Here is a 16259-nt window from a genome sequence, read left to right as displayed (position 1 = left end):
CCCCCGACTTCCACACATTTTCCCTGACTCGCCAACTTGGGAACCATCAGGGGTCAAGCCAGAGAGGTCTGTAGCCCTCCCCTCCCTATTTTAAACCTCCCTCTACAACTTCAACTGGTCCCTAAACTGATAGTCTGAGACCTGCAGAGAAAAAACAGAGAATTAAAAACTTCAACAAGTGAAAGAACAATACAGTCCCCTTCTCAGGTGTAGTCAGGGATTTCTAAGCAGGGGGGGGGCCCTATTGCGTGCCGATTGTTCCCCTCTGGGGCTCCAGCCAGCTCGATCCATCCATCTGGGATCTAGGATCCAGTAGCTGCTCCTCACATTGCACGCTGCATCACCGATTTGGCATTGCAGCGCGCGCAATGTAATTAGTTTTATTTATTTACTCGACTCCGGTCGGCCGTATGCCGGAGTTTACTACCCCCCCCCCCTACTTTGCCCTGCCCCGCTGCCCTGCAGCACTCCCTCGAGGAGCCGCTACTGCTGGGATCTCTCGTCGCATGTTGCGTCTGTTGCAGGGTCTGGAGAGGCCCCAGTTGTGGTCTTTGTCTCCAGATTAGTTATTGCTTCCATTAGCTGGTGGTTATCATCCGAATCAGTCGAGCATTCATGATCTGAATGGTCTGACGTGGCATCGTTTTGTTGCTTACCCTGTTTGTTTTTCTTGTGTCTCCGCTGGGCCTGCTTCCTGTAATATACCGTATACATTTCTTTGATAGCTTTGTTACTATGTTTTTCTTCACGTGCTGCTCATTGTATTCACAAGCTCACATTCTATTGGTGAGCTCGTGTTTCCTCAATATTCTGTAACTTGCATGCGCGTGGTTCATGTTACGCGTGCATGCTATGTGATTATCTTTTAAAATAAGCATTTCTTGAAGATGCATTCCCGTGCGTTCAACCTCCTTCCTGAACTATGAACGGTATCAGGAGACAGTTGCCGTTCATACTTCAGAGAGGAAGGACGCACTCCAGTGGTGTATTTGATTTAACTTCAATAAACCTACAACATCAACTTTGTTCCTGCTTCTTTGGATTATTCTTTAATATTGATAAGGATTTACACATTTCATTTGGCGACGAGTTACTTATCTTCAAATTTTCACCACCACAAGGATTTGTGCCTCCTATCGTCACTCATTCAGAGGATTAATCCTGTCTTCGTTCAAGCTACAGTCAAAAGGCATTTCCTTTCGCTTCTTTCATCCCGCTAAGGAAACTCTCTTACAAGTCCAGTGTCAGATTCAAAAGACGAGTTTCCGGTTTAGCGAAGGACCACCTTCTGAAGTGACACACCTCTGTCACGGTGAGCTCCGTCTTCTCCTGCTTAATAAGAAGAGCTGATTGATTGGTCCGCATAGCAACAACTCATCATTACTTTAAACGCACACCGTGATTGGCTTCATGTGCGTGTGCCTATTTTATACATGTACGCAAAACAAAATTTAACTTTTCCCCTTTTAAACGCGCACAGCTATTGGTCTCACGCGCATGTGTTGTTTTCAACCATTAACGGAGAAAAATTGAGGAAGCTCAGTGGGGACTCACTTTTAAGGATCGCAAGTACGTTTTTTTTTAAATATACGCTCCACACGCGTGCAACTTTCTTCTTGTATTTGAACACCACAAAATTTAGATGAGCGTTTTATTATATCCCTGATTTAAACAGCACTTTTATCAGCACAATTTATGTACATTTTCAATGGCCTCTGAGCAAATCTGTCAGTTGGACCAGTTTCTCCCAAGACAAGGAAAGCCAAAAGAGCCTTGGAAACTCTGGTTTAAATCCTTTGAAAATTATCTGGTGGCTATAGATGCTGAGGAGTATTCACACAAACTTGCAATTCTTTACAGCTTTCTGGGCAGTGCTGGGCGTGAAACTTTTTGTCAATTTACCTGTTACCATCCCACCACCAGGTGAACGAGATGGATGGAACGTTTACACTGATGCTGTCAACAGATTGAACAAAACGTTTTTAGAGCAACCAAATGTGATGCTTGAGAGATTTAACTTCATGAAAAGAAAGCAGAATTCAGATGAATCCATTGAAGATGGCATATCAGTTTTAAGAAACTTAGCTACGAATTGTAACTTTGGGGCTGAACTAGATTCTTACATAAGAGATCAGTTTGTTTACAGCTGTTTTCACAAAAAGATTCAGGAACGTCTACTCAGCTGCAGGGATCCTTCTTTAGCTGAGGTTGACATTGCAAAAGGAATTGAGAGATCTATTATAACGTCAAAATGTTTAAGTAATGACAATGTTTCACCTGTTAACATGATTCAAAATGATCCTCACATTAACAATATTTCTTACAGGCCAAAATTCGTAAAATCTTTTTCACAAAAGCAGGTCAAAAGTAACTCTTTTTGTTTTAGGTGTGGTTCGAAATCACATTTAGGTGATAGTCCTGTTTGTATGGCACTAGGTAAGAAATGTACTAAATGTGGAAAAATGGGTCATTTTTATACGGTATGTAGAAGCAAGAAAATGGTCAGGGTCAGTAGTCTTGACACTGATGATAGTTCTAGAAATATTAATGTTGAATCTATTCAGTCACTTGATGATAATCTTGAAAGACTTATGCTTTCTATTGATTCTCAAGATTTGACTTTTCCTATACAGAAAGTTAAGGAACCATTATGTGAAGTCATTATTGGAGAAGTTAAGGTTGATATGATGGCTGACTCTGGAGCACCAGTCACTATTGTTTCGGACACTCTCTTGGAAGATTGTTGGCCTTTTAAGAAACCGTTACTAGCATTAGACATTATTCCAAAAGCATATGGTGGTCATATAATTGATATGCTTGGGTATTTTATGGAATTCATTACTTGTTTAGATCGCAAAATGTTTACCAAAGTGTATGTGGCTCCTAAAGGGAAGAATATTATTGGATGGCAGGATTTAGCTAGGATGGGTTTGAAATTAGTACCTGGCTCTGAAAATCCTATTCAAGTTAATGATGAAATCTCTATCTCTTCCATTCACGGTAATAATTCTAATAATTCGCTTGATTTTACAAATATTCCTGAAACCATATTTACAGAATTTCCTGAGGTGTTCACCCCAAACATTGGTAAAATCAAAAAAGTAGAGCACGTCATCAAGCTAAAAGAAAATGCTATACCAATTTCTCATAAAGCTAGACCAGTTCCATCAACTGTTAGAAATGACCTCAAATATTACTAGATAAACTGGTCAAAGAAGGTATTATTCAACCTACAGAATCTTCAGAATGGGTTAGTCCAATTGTAATAGTAAAAAAAAAGGACAATTCAATTCGTCTGTGTGCTGACCTGCGCACACTTAACAAGAATATTATAGTGGATTGTCATCCTTTACCAAAAATTCTGGATTTGTTATCCAACATAGCTGGTGCAACCTGTTTTACCATTCTGGACTTAAGGTCAGCGTATCATCAGATACCATTATCTAGATCGTCCACTGACCTTACCACATTTGTTACACCTTTTGGTGCATATAAATATCTTAGACTGCCTTTTGGCTTAGCCTCAGCGGCAAGTGTATTTCAGAGATTTATGGATCACATGTTAAAGGGTATTGAGTCAGTCCAAGCCTATCAGGACAATGTTTTAATGTTTTCAAAAAATAAGTTTGAGCACATATCTACTCTCAGGAAAGTTCTTAATAAATTCAAAGAATATGGAGTTACTTTAGGCACCGATAAATGTAAATTCATGGTTGAATCCCTTGACTACTTAGGGCACACTATTTCTGCTTCAGGAATCAAGCCTAAGTTTTCGCTCACTCAAGCTATTGATGAAGTCATTGTACCCAAAAATAAAGACCTGTTGAGATCATTTTTGGGCATGACAGAATACTACTCGAAGTTCATTTCAAATTATGCTCAGGTTGTGCAACCCCTACGTGTCTTGTTAAAAAAAGAACGCATGTTTTGCGTGGGGAACTGAAGCACAACAAGCTTTTGAATTAATTAAAAAACTCATTATTCAAGCTCCTGCTCTTTCTCCATTCTCACCTGGTGAAAAATGTGCTTTATCTGTTGATGCGAGTCAAAATGGCTTAGGGGCTGTTCTCTGTCAATGGGTCAACGGCAAGGAAAATACAGTTGCTTTTTCTTCCAGATCTCTCTCTACTGCAGAGTCAAACTACAGTACAATTGAGAGAGAAGCTCTTGCTTGTACATCGGCTGTGGCAAAAAATTTTAAACTTTCATTTGGGGTACTCAATTTGAAATTTTTTCTGATCACAAGCCACTAATACATCTTCTAAATGGAAATGGGACAGGAAAAGCTTCTTCGAGACTTGTTAGTTTATTGTCATGCTTACATGAATATAACTTTGTTATAAAACACATACCTGGTGGTCGCAATGCAAGAGCAGATTGCCTTTCCAGGTTATCATTAAAAGATAACTCTTCATATTCCAGATTTGATTATGTAGAATGTGTGGTAGCTTCTGTTGAGGATTTTGTCAATGACTTGCCTCATATTACTCAAGATGATTGGGTGAAAGCGTCTGGGGAAGATTCCATTCTTTTGGCAGTAAGAAACATGATTGTGTCAGGTTGGCCTAAAGAACGTTCTCTTCCCTCTCCTTTAAAATCTTTTGCACAAATTAATCAAGAACTTTCCCTAGTTGAAGGTTTGGTCATGCGTGGTGATCTCGCAGTTCCTCCAATATCTTTGCGAAATAAATTTTTTAAAATAGCACATGAAGGGCATTTGGGTATAGGTGCTACCTCATGGAGGTTGAAAGAAAAATTTTGGTGGCCTGGCTTAGACTCAGATGTTACCAAGTGGATAAATTCTTGTGAAACTTGTCTAGTATCTGATAAACACTGGAAAACGGTAAAAACACCTTTGCATAATGTTCCAGTTCCAGAAGAGGCATGGACAAAATTAGCTTTGGATTTTGCAGGACCATTCGAAGTACTTTCTAATGACAGAAAATACATATTAGTATTAATAGATTATAATTCAAAATGGATGGAAGTTGAATTTTGTTCTTCTCCTTGCACGTCATCTGTGATTAACTTTCTCTTTAGAATTTTTCTTTCCGAAGGATTTCCAAGAGAGTTAGTCACAGACAATGGTTCCCACTTTACCTCAAATTTAATGGAACATTTTTTGTCAGCTCATGCTATTAAACATTTAAAGGTTGCCCTGTATTCTCCGTCGGCCAATGGTTTAGTGGAACGAATTAATAGAGTTATAAAAGAGGGAATACAATCAGCTCTAGCTACTAATGTACCTGTAGACATGTTTAAAAAAAAAAAGATTTGGTCATACCTCACAACTCCTCATTCTTCAAATGGGGTCTCACCCTTTAGACTGCTCAAGAAGAAAGATCCAAATGGGACTCTTTGTCCTTCATGGATTAGGATGTTGAGAAAGAATGATAATTCATGTTTGGTTTGCAAAGATAAACAAAACATGCTTAATAAGGTTGCAGTCCAACAAGCTATACAAAATAAAAACTTTGACACCAGAGCTTGTAACTATGCTAATGATTTTATAATTGGGGACTGGGTCATGATCAAATCTCCTAAGAAAGTCAAGAAGGGTCTTTCAAAACTATCTCTTCCTGTACAAATTCTTTAAATTATCTAAAGGTTCTGTGTTTCTTGGTCATAAAGGTTGGTGGAGTAAGAGAATGTTAATCAAATTAACTCCACATCAAGCAAGTGAAATTTTGCTTTAAAAAAAATGTTCTTCAAGATGATTTACATTTTTCATACTTTTTAGATGGTTCTACCTCACCAGATTCATTAATGTCATTCAGAAATGATTCTGTCTCAAGATCTTTATTTCCTATTGACCCTCAAAATGTTGTTACCCCTACGTCTTCTGAACCTATTTCCACAAGACCTACTCGTAATTGTACATTTCCCTCGAGATACAAAGATTTTTATTTTCATTAACATCAATTTTGTTTTTCTTTGTGAAAGGAGAAGGGTGATGTAATATACTGTATACATTTCTTTGATCGCTTTGTTACTATGTTTTTCTTCACGTGCTGCTCATTGTATTCACGAGCTCACATTCTATTGGTGAGCTCGTGTTTCCTCAATATTCTGTAACTTGCATGCGCGTGGTTCATGTTACACTCCCCTTCTGTATCAGTCGAGAGCCTGGATCTCGAGGTCCACCTTTTTTGTGGGAGAGGGGTCTTTATTCGTTGTTTATTCCCACTATTCCCGCTGTGCTCTCTCTCTAACCTCTGGGTTTTGAGTCTTGCCCCTTCTCAGGTTAACCTCAACTGTGTCCCTTGAGTGTCCCTATCTCTGTGCCAGATTGGATGCTGCTTCAGCCATGCCCATGTCTCTTGTGGAATTTGAAAGGAGATTGTCTTGCCCTCAATGATGACCTTGAGTTTAGCTGAGAACAGCAACATATACTGTATGTTCAGAGCTCTCAGTTCCTGCTCAGTGGAGTCAAAGGTTTGCCTTTGTTTTTGCACTTTCCTAGAGTAGTCTGGGAACACCATGATTTTGGACTGGGCATGGCAGACCTCTCCAAGTTTTTGTACTTCTCTCAGGATCATGTCTCGATCTTGATAGTTCAGTAATCGTGCAATGGCGGGTCTCGATGTTGCTACCACCGGGGGTTTTGCTATCAAGTCTCTGTGGGCTCTTTCAATAAGCACAAGGAGAATTGAGCCTGCGGGAGGGAGTCTCTTAGCCATTAATCCAGGAAGGTCCCCATATTCGGGCCCTTCAGTCCCTCTGGAAAGCCCACCAAGCACATATTGTTTCGGCTTGCTCTGTTTTCTGCAATATCCACCCTCCAAGCCACATCCCTGAGGGTGGTTCAAAGTTCTGTGACTTCTTGTGTGAGATCTTTGGATTCATCTTTCATTTCTGAGATTCTACTTTCTGCATGTGTTACCTGCTCTAAGAGATTGCTAAGATCCTGAAGTAAGAGAGAGGCCTCTGACCGGACTTTATATTCCCTTCCAGGGTATCCCTTGAATGGTTAATTGCCTGGAGAAGAACTGCATTTTCTGGTATTCCCCTTGTCATGCCCCATCGGATTTTCCATCACCTTCATGAATCTGTCCATTTTGCCTTGCCTCTTCGGTTTGGGATCTTTGTCTTTAGCCATGGTGGCCTGGCGGTTGGTGTCTAGCAGGCCTCTATATTTGAGCAAAACAGCAAATCTCCCCCACTGTCTGAAGAAGTGCACGTTCGGCCACCAGGCCTAGTTTCTCTGTGCGTGAATCTTGTGTGTCCCGCCCCAGTCTCTCACCAGGACGTTAGCCCTGAGGCCTCAGCCACAGAACAAGGGCTCACTTCACGGCATTTTTATCCCACTCTAATAGGGCTATAGGGTCACAGGTGTTGCAGGGGTACTGTATGATATTTCTTTCCCCCATGCAAAGGGGGTGGGAGGGGACATGGGGGGCCCCCCAATGATCATCACCGCCCTCCAACTTCTTGGGGAATCGCCACGGGTCACACAACAGGCCCCGTATTCAGCTGGACCACCTCAAGCTTTGTTGTTCGTCTCTAGGGCAGGAATGTGGCGGGTGTGTCGTAGTGGTTCAGAGGTGTGGCACCCTCCCAAGGCAATGTGCAGCCCAAAGACCCCGAACCTGACTCTTCCCATGGCTTTATCCGTGTGTTTCTAGGTCGCCTCACGCAGAGAGGGGACCCACCGCTTAAGCCAGCTCATTCACCACCTCCACAGTGGTCTGGGCAGGCACCTACGCTGCTGGGCACAAGTATCAGTCAGTTGCTATCTCACGCGGCTCTTCTCACAATCAGGCATGTTGCCCCCACTCTATTGCTCCTCCGCCCCAGTAAAACCGGGCATCCGCCACTTGATGTCGCAGCACCAGGCCTCGGGCCGCTCACCGATTTTCCAGGCTGCACATTGCCTGTTTCCACCATGGCCCAGTGTCTTTCTCCAATTAGGTTGTGTCCTCTCGAGCCCAAGCCGTGATTTCACCGCTGTTGCTCCGTCAGGTCCGACATCATCGGCGCCAACCACCCGGTGTTGTCCACAGCATGTGGTTCTCAGCATCTGGTCCCAGGGGCCTTCACTTTCCACCTCGGGGCTCACTGCGCCCGCCAGCAGAGTCCTCTAGTGGAAGGTTTTCAGCACGGCCAAGCCCGGTTTCCATGGTCTGCTCCCAAGTTCACTGTGGGCCTCTCCCCCGGCCCATGAAAGGTATGGCTCTGTACTCTGGGCAGGGTGGGGTTTGTGGGGGAGCCTACCAATACTCTGGGCTCAACACCAATACTCTGGGCTCACGTCACCAGCACACCACGTCTCTCCGGTCCCAGCCCACAGCCATGGGCGTCTCCTCGTTTCCCTCACGGGTGTTGTTGCTGGCCTAGCCGGCGGATCAGGGTATGACGTCAATGGTGTGGCCAGGTTGTCATCGAGATTCTCAGATGATTGTGCTCACGCTCACATTCTGGAGACAGGATAGGCCATCGGATGGTTCGACATGGGCCAGATAATAGCAGGATTTCTGCACGAGCCGGCGGAGATGGCAAGGAAAGCTGTTAGCTGCCCATCTTGTTGGCCACACCTCCCCCATACAATCCATACTTAAACTATAATTTCTATTGTTTGTGTAAAGTTATAACTTGAATTTAAAATGTACAAACCACCTTCAGATCACTTCAAATTTGTGAAATTTAGTGAATTACATTGATTTTCCAATGTTTTCCCATATATATATTTTTTTCTTTCTAAGTACCGCGGTACTACCTAGGTAGTACCTCTGTCCTCCATTATACATTTTTTAAATATATAGGACCTTATAATTACATTTCCCTTCTATTATCACTTAAATTAAGTGGTCAAAGGTAGGGAAAACATACAAACCCTAATACTTACCAATCTGAAAGATACTAAGCAAAAAAACTGGCAAAGTGGCCTTAAAACAACATGGCTGCTTTGAATTTTTGTACATGCAGTCATGATCTAATCAGAAAATGACTTGCCATCGCTATGTAGGTTGGTATTACCTCAAATCTACCATGACAACAGATATAACTAACTCTAAAATGCTAATAATTTTAAAAATACTCATTTTTTATGCCACTACAAAAAGGATAATCTGCACACATAATCTTCAATCCTGCCAAGTTTCATCCAAATCCAAACTGACCGTTTTTGCGCTGCGTCCAATGCAAAAAGTCTGTGAAAAACATTGAGGTCCAAATCTGTTTTGGGACCAGTCTTTTTTTATGTTTTTCTGCACCCCCTTGGCCAAAGGCTGCAAAACTTTCCATCCTCTGCCAATGTAATCAGGGCAATAGGTCTACAGAGTTTTACTGAGATTTGTCAAATGGGTGCAAAGTTAGTAAGGGACAAAGATCTGAGGAAATCTTATGTCAGGCTTGCCCTAACTATATCTACAGAATAGCTACCGCCACTCTGCAAAATATAGATATGGATAGAGAGAGATATATATCTATAGATATATGGATAACTCTCGCTCTCTCTCGCTCTCTCTCTCTCTCTCTCTCTCTCTCTCTCTCTCTCTCTCTCTCTATATATATATATATATATATATATATATATATATATATAGAGAGAGAGAGAGAGAGAGAGAGAGAGATAGAGAGATCTGTAAATAAATGCATATTGATACGTATAGCTATATTGATATCTACAGATATATGGATATTGATAGCTTTAGATATATGGATATTGATATGTCTGAGTCAGCAACTCTGTAATATGGTCAGTTCTGACTTTCTGTTGAAAAGGCGATTTTTGTTTTGCCTGACTATGGTACGCTGACATGAACAAGCTAGTCTCAGCAGAAAAATGTCTATGTTGGCCACCATTGCAGGATGCGGAGTGCCGGCACCATATAATGGGTAAAAATGAAATGCCATATAATGAGGCAGAGTAAGCAGACGCCAATTCCTAGACCTATATTTTGGGGTAGGGAAGTACTCCCGGGGGCCCAATTTTGATTGCAATTTTAAATGCCAATTTCAGTATGACGTTCGTGGAGCCCATGACCTAGTCCCCTGACCTGGCTTTGGGGTCCACAGTCACTGGTGGGTTGGGCACAGGGCCTGGCCGAATGCCAGACTCTATGGCCAACCTGTGCAGCGAATGCACAGTGTGAGTTAGCCATTTGTGGGGGGTTGGCCAAAGGCCAGGTCCAAGACTGTGCAGGTGCGAGAGTTGGTTGCCTGTGGGGCTTGAGAGAAGCACTTGGCTAGGCCTCGTGACCTACCATCACAGTGCATGGTATTGCCAAAGGTCTTGCTCAGTCCAATAAAAAACTGTATTTTTTTGATTATGGTTAGTTTCACAAACCATAAAACGCACATGTGCCATGGACACCATAATTTGCACGTGTCTCAGCACGCCTGAACCATGGCCAGCACTGTCGTATCTTGGGACCGAGGCTGAAGGGCAGCAATCCACAGTCTTACCCCACCCCTCTCCATATCTCATACAAAATCCACAAGGCTAGATTCCTGCTTTGTGGATTTCGTTCACAGAAGTTTCTTGACGTCAATATTACCAGCTTACGGTAGTTCATTGAAGGCACGTGAATGGCTAAATGATTCAGCACTGAAGCAGAAAAGGTTATTTGATGTAAATTAACATGGGCATTTGCATCCTCCTTCAGTGAGGAATTTAGTTATAAAATTTACTTTTTGTACTGCTAGAATCAAATATTTCTGCCAGAGATTAAACATATAACTGTCCACTCAATGGCTGCTCTTGAAAAGGACGAAACATTGTGAGTGATAGGCTGTTTTGAAATTGTTCTGAAAACTACAGTGCACATGACTGCATTGGGGCTTAATGGCCTGGCAAGTCAGAGTATCTAGAGCATATGCAACTCAGAAAAATACAACTTTTTCACTTGTTATTAATTGGATAGTGTTCAAAGTTGTATATAGTCGAGTTGCCAAACTTGTTTTCCTTTTGTGAATATTGCCTTATTGAGGGCAGTGTGTGCAAACAATACTCTTAGATTTTATTGAATTAGTGCAATTATTATTTATATGTTTAATTGTGTTTTGAAAATGTGGTGCTAGATTAAAGTTGTGTACTCTGTTACACACTGTAACACTGTTTTTCTTTTAACCCAACAGAAGCTAGTCATAAGGCTAAAAGAGGGATGCATACAGAGCTAAGTACAGCCACATTCAATATTCACAGTTCATCCAAGGACTCCTTTAGTGTGGCTCATTGTTCAAATGTTGCTACAACTTTGAAAAGCGAGGGTGGAGCAAAGAGTTCTACATCTTTGGATAGGAAGCCTTTAGAATGGAACCTCAGAAAGCTGCCTGTTATTGAAAAGAAAGTGAGCATCTTCAGACTAAGAGAGCAAATTGTACAACTGAGGGCCCAAACTGAAGGACGACCGCACAAATGTACTGAATGTGAAAAAAGCTTTTATAAAAAGTCGCATCTTACAGCTCACAAAAAAACACATGAAAAAAAGCCCCTGCAAATTTGTATCAAATGTAAGCAAGGAGTTTGTATTTGTAGTGCTGAAGGTGATGTTGCAACGAAAGGTCGCAAAGGAAAACAGCGTTACATACGTAAAAGATTAAAGAAAAGCATTAGCACTCTTCCACGGTTTGGATTTCGAAAGAAACCCTATAAATGTGATGAATGTGAGAGGTGTTTCAGTTTTCTGTCGGAACTTCATGTTCATTCACGATGTCACACAGGGGAGAGACCCTTTAAGTGCACGTACTGCAATAGGAGCTACAGCCGGAGTGCACAGTTGACCGAACATATGAGAGTTCACACGGGTGAAAGGCCTTTTGAGTGCCATGTATGTGGCAGCCGGTTCATGTACTACTCTGCCTTGAGAAATCACTTGATAATACACAGTGAACTCAAACCATATTGCTGTGCTGAATGTGGGAACTGCTACAGCCGCAGTAGAAGCCTCATGATCCATCAGAGAACACATACAGGGGAAAAGCCATACACCTGCTCTGAATGCGAGAGAAGCTTCAGCCACAGCTCAAACTTTCTTATGCACCAGAGAGTTCACAGAGGAGAGAAGCCATATTCAAAAAAGAAAAAACAAGAGGCTGCAGAATAAATCTCTGTGCATACTGAGTTGAAGCATCGGTTGGCGTCCGACATAAAAATCTGCAAAAGCGAATATTAGGTGTCAAAATGAAAAGAAGAGACTATAGCAGTTGGAAAAAATGGTGGATAGCCAGACAAACACAGTAGTTGAAGCACTTGTTCTCTGCCCTGTGATCTGCTGTAGACAAATCAAAGTGGAGCATAATAGTGCACAAACTGGGTGCTTTTTCTCACCTCCATGTTTTCTTTATATACGTTCATAGTGAATCAATTAATTTTTTTAATTGAATTTGTTTCATATGTTGATTGGAAGACAATACTGTATTTTGCAGTTTGCGTTCAGTTAATATGGAAAACACTTAGTTCACCTGTTTAATGGTCAATTAGATTCTCTTGTGACATTTGAAATCTTAATAATGCAAAGACAATTTAAGTGTAATAGCATTCTGCTGAACGTGCTCTCTAACCTTATCCTACTGCATTAAAACGTTTTAGCCAACAGTGTAGTCATCCGCTAGGGTCGGAGGTGGAAAGTAGGGGAACCCCTGGATCGTGATTCTGGCAGCTATTTCTATGCTGAATCCCTAGGAAACTTGCTGAATTTGTCAGTGTCATTTTCAGACACAGGGACATAACTCAGCAGTGCCTGCAGGCAGCGAGGGGACCTTCTTATTGCTGGAGCTAAAACAAAGGCTCATCAGACTTTTCTTCAACTGTAAAAATGGCTGGGAGCCATTTGGAGCCGAACAACTAGATGCCAAGGAAACAAAGGCACACAGCTTATCATTTCACAAGTATTTTAGAGAAATTATTACTGTGAGGCTGTTTTTTTACTTTGTTCAACCCACTCTGTAAGAGGTGTGTATGCACTGTAAGAATGCAAGATGTATCTGTGTGTGTGAGTAATTACACACATAATGATTTAAAAAGCACCTACTTAAAATAAAAAAAATCTTTCATAGCACTACTCATCTTAATGCAGAGTGTCAGAGCTCTTTAACTCACACACAGAGGCACAATACATCATAGAAGTGTGTAATTCAATGTCCATGATATGTAACATTAGATAACGAGGTTTATAAATTGCATATCGTCCGTACCTGTAGACATTATATGATAAGAATGGTCATGAGAAACAAAAAGGATATAAAACGTAACGCAGTGATTGTGGTTGCCTGCACTAAAATGTCTTTAATTCTTTACAAAAGTAACCCTTCTTTGCAATCTTAGAATAAAAACAGTTTGAGAATGAAAACAGTAAGGATCTAAACCGATGACCTGCAGTTTGCATGCAGCTCTTTGATGTTGGTAAATAGATTACTGTGCTATATTAGAAGGATTGCAATTTATGAACCGGAAGTAGCAAAATAATCTGTGTCAAAAGCAGTGGCCCATTTACTTATCTACGTAAAATAAAAATCTGTGATCGACATGTTACACAATGTACTTTGCAGCCCTCTAAGCTACTTTGGCAGTCACCACTGTGACTGGACAAAACACCGAACTCTCCATGAACTGTGATAACCGCGAGAGTTATGTTACCACTCTTATAACTCCACTCATAATTGCTGGACCTACAAAGATCTCTGCAGCAGGTGTCTTAACCCTATGGGATTTTGTAAAATGCAGCCTCTTTGTGACCAGTAAGCGAGAATAGATTTACTGTCACCTATCCTTATTGCCAATTTCTTTGCAGCAAATGGTTTTAAAATAAATGTATGATTTGACTGACCCTGCTTTTCCAGCTTCCCCTCTCATGACTCCACCTCCTTTCCTCTGCCAGACCTTGACCCCCAATTTATGGGTTCCTGGGGTCATTTTTTTCCAATTCCAGAACTTTCCATGGTGTAAAGACCTTTTAAGGCAATATACTGGTAACTTCAGTTTTAAGCACAAATGTGAACGTTTCTAAACATTGGCCTTGTAGAATGCGAAGTAGGTGTGCGGCACACAGTGATGATTTGGATTGTAGTACCTTCTGTTTGCAGAGCACATACTTCAGGTATCGGTTTCCATGTTCAGTAACAGCCATATTATACACGTATTGCAGGGGCAGCAATAACAGGTTGGTTTGCTTTTCAGACCAGTTTAACCAGCCTGATGTTGTGTATCAGAAGTCGACCCCTGTAACTACTGTCTGCTGTCTGAAAAACATTTAGTATTAGTGGAAGGCCACAAACATTTCTGAATCTACACAATTTGTGTGTTTACTACTAAAATGTTACCCTGCTTGACCCGTACGGAGTATAAAATAATCTGCTGATTATGTATGCAAACCTACTGTTGATAGACATGTGCCAATGTCTTTCAACTGTATATAGAAATATCCTTGGCATCAGAAATTTGATAAACCTTTATTGCATCATTTCAAGTGAGGTATCACATATTAAAGTGTCGATGGTGCTATAAGAGCAGTTCCCAAGGAACCCACTTTGATATGTTTTAAAACACTAAACTTTCACTGATACTTTGGGTTGGTCGCCCTTGTTCCTGGAAGAACTTTTACCCATGTGTGTCCCAATGGTTAATAATTGTATTGCTGCATTTGTTCTGCCTCTTGATCCTGCCAGGTTTTTTATTTCTGTTGATGAAATCCAAATTAAGCCATTGTCTGGCCGAAGCCTTGCGCATAAAAAGATTAGGCCTTTTCATCCGTGGTTAGGGCAGATATCCTGTCATGTAGTATCAGGGTTGCTGAATAATAAAGGCACCTTCCTATCACACATTTGAACTTTCACTTATTTCTCCAATCTCAATCTGTGTTTCACAATAAGCTACTTGAAGTGGACTTGCTACCCACATATAGCTGGTTCCATCCCTTGGTTCCTGAAATCGAAATGTGTACAAGCTTGTAGGTCACTGGTTTCAATTTTGGTAAAGTTGACCCAGTCTTTCATCCTTCTTAAATGAAAATAATTGCATATATATTCTCTCAATAATTTAAAATGCTTTGGATGAAAACATCAAATGCAAAGTGGCTCATGATCTAAATCTTTTGCATAACTTAACCCTTCCGAAGCTTATTATATGTTGCCTTTTATCCCCCAAATCGCTTAACACTTTTCTGTTTTACTAGGACAAGGAAGTCCAGCAGGTTCATTGGACAAATTCAGCTCTTGATCTATCCATCAAGTGATGTGAAAGCAGAATTTATTTACCAGACACATATCTTTTAACATAGATAAACAAACATAATTGATGCTTCTGTTACTTCGTTCTGTGAATTCTGGATTAAAATGTTTATTTTTCAGAAGAGGAACAACATTAGTTATGATCCACTTGGTGAGGAAGTGTCCAACATATTTAATTTGGTTCTAGTGCAACGTACATCCTTTTCAGTTCAGTGCTAGACAAGAGTAAAAGTAATTGCTCACCACAAGTGCAGAATTAGTTTGAAACGTGAAGTGGACCACAGGCTGCCTGCAGCACATATATGTGACAAAGGATGTCCTTCTCTCTCTAACATCTGGGTGACCTACAGCTTAGTGTGTGGACCAGAAACTGCTTTTTACATCTTTCAGTGCATAGAGGTTAGTGTAGCCAATGCTGTGCACCGGTTATGACACACAAGCAGTCACCCCCCGGCAGTGCGTGTGTACTAGTAGGTTCTTCTCTTGATTTGTTTGGACTGTAAACTGATTCTCTCATACTCAACATTTCCATACTGCATTGCTTTTTGTCCTACCTTTCTCCTGTATTACTTGCTTTGTTCTTACGAAGTCTCCTGAATTTTGGACAGACTTTGCTATAGTGCTTGAGGATCGAGCCGTGTGTGAGGTGCCACAATCAGTATTCAGTAACAGATTGGCGTTTGTTTCTGCATGACTTACCTGCAGAACAACCATCTGATGTTTATCTGCATCCTGTGTTAAATGTTGAGGAATATGTCTTAGAGGTCCATTAGGTGTGTTTGCAGACTAAGGGGAAACCCCATAATGCAGGGGATATTTGATTCCAATTGTTAGGTTGAAGCCTACCAGACAGTGCCGCTGTCTGGTTTGCTAAGGACATCTTGGGGACATTCGGAAAGCTTACTTGGGAATACTGTCCGCCCGTTGCTGACCATTGGCTTTGTGGTTTGTAAATCACATTTTCTGGCTTTCTACTTGCTTGCTTTATCTGATTTAGGCTGTCCGGGTTCAGTTTGTCTCTCCCAAAGAACAAAGCCTTTTCACACTACCTCTCTTTGTATTCTTCCCATGAATGATCCTTTCTGTAAACA

The 16259-nt window shown here is 41.2% G+C and overlaps 1 protein-coding gene across 1 annotated transcript in view; it reads left to right on the top strand.

Annotated features, from left to right (window-relative positions):
* LOC146805432 (zinc finger protein 425-like) overlaps window positions 1-14730 on the top strand; it is a 141961-nt gene extending 127231 nt beyond the window's left edge. The window contains exon 5 of the mRNA XM_085622643.1: window positions 11080-14730. Within this exon, the coding sequence (XP_085478769.1) occupies window positions 11080-12047 (968 nt within the window). The 3' untranslated portion in view covers window positions 12048-14730. The remainder of the gene's footprint in view (window positions 1-11079) is intronic.
* Window positions 14731-16259: the final 1529 nt, after the last annotated feature.

Source organism: Triturus cristatus, chromosome 8 (assembly GCF_964204655.1).
Source record: "Triturus cristatus chromosome 8, aTriCri1.1, whole genome shotgun sequence".
Lineage (NCBI taxonomy): Eukaryota > Metazoa > Chordata > Amphibia > Caudata > Salamandridae > Triturus > Triturus cristatus.
This window is presented reverse-complemented; position numbering and strand designations above follow the sequence as displayed.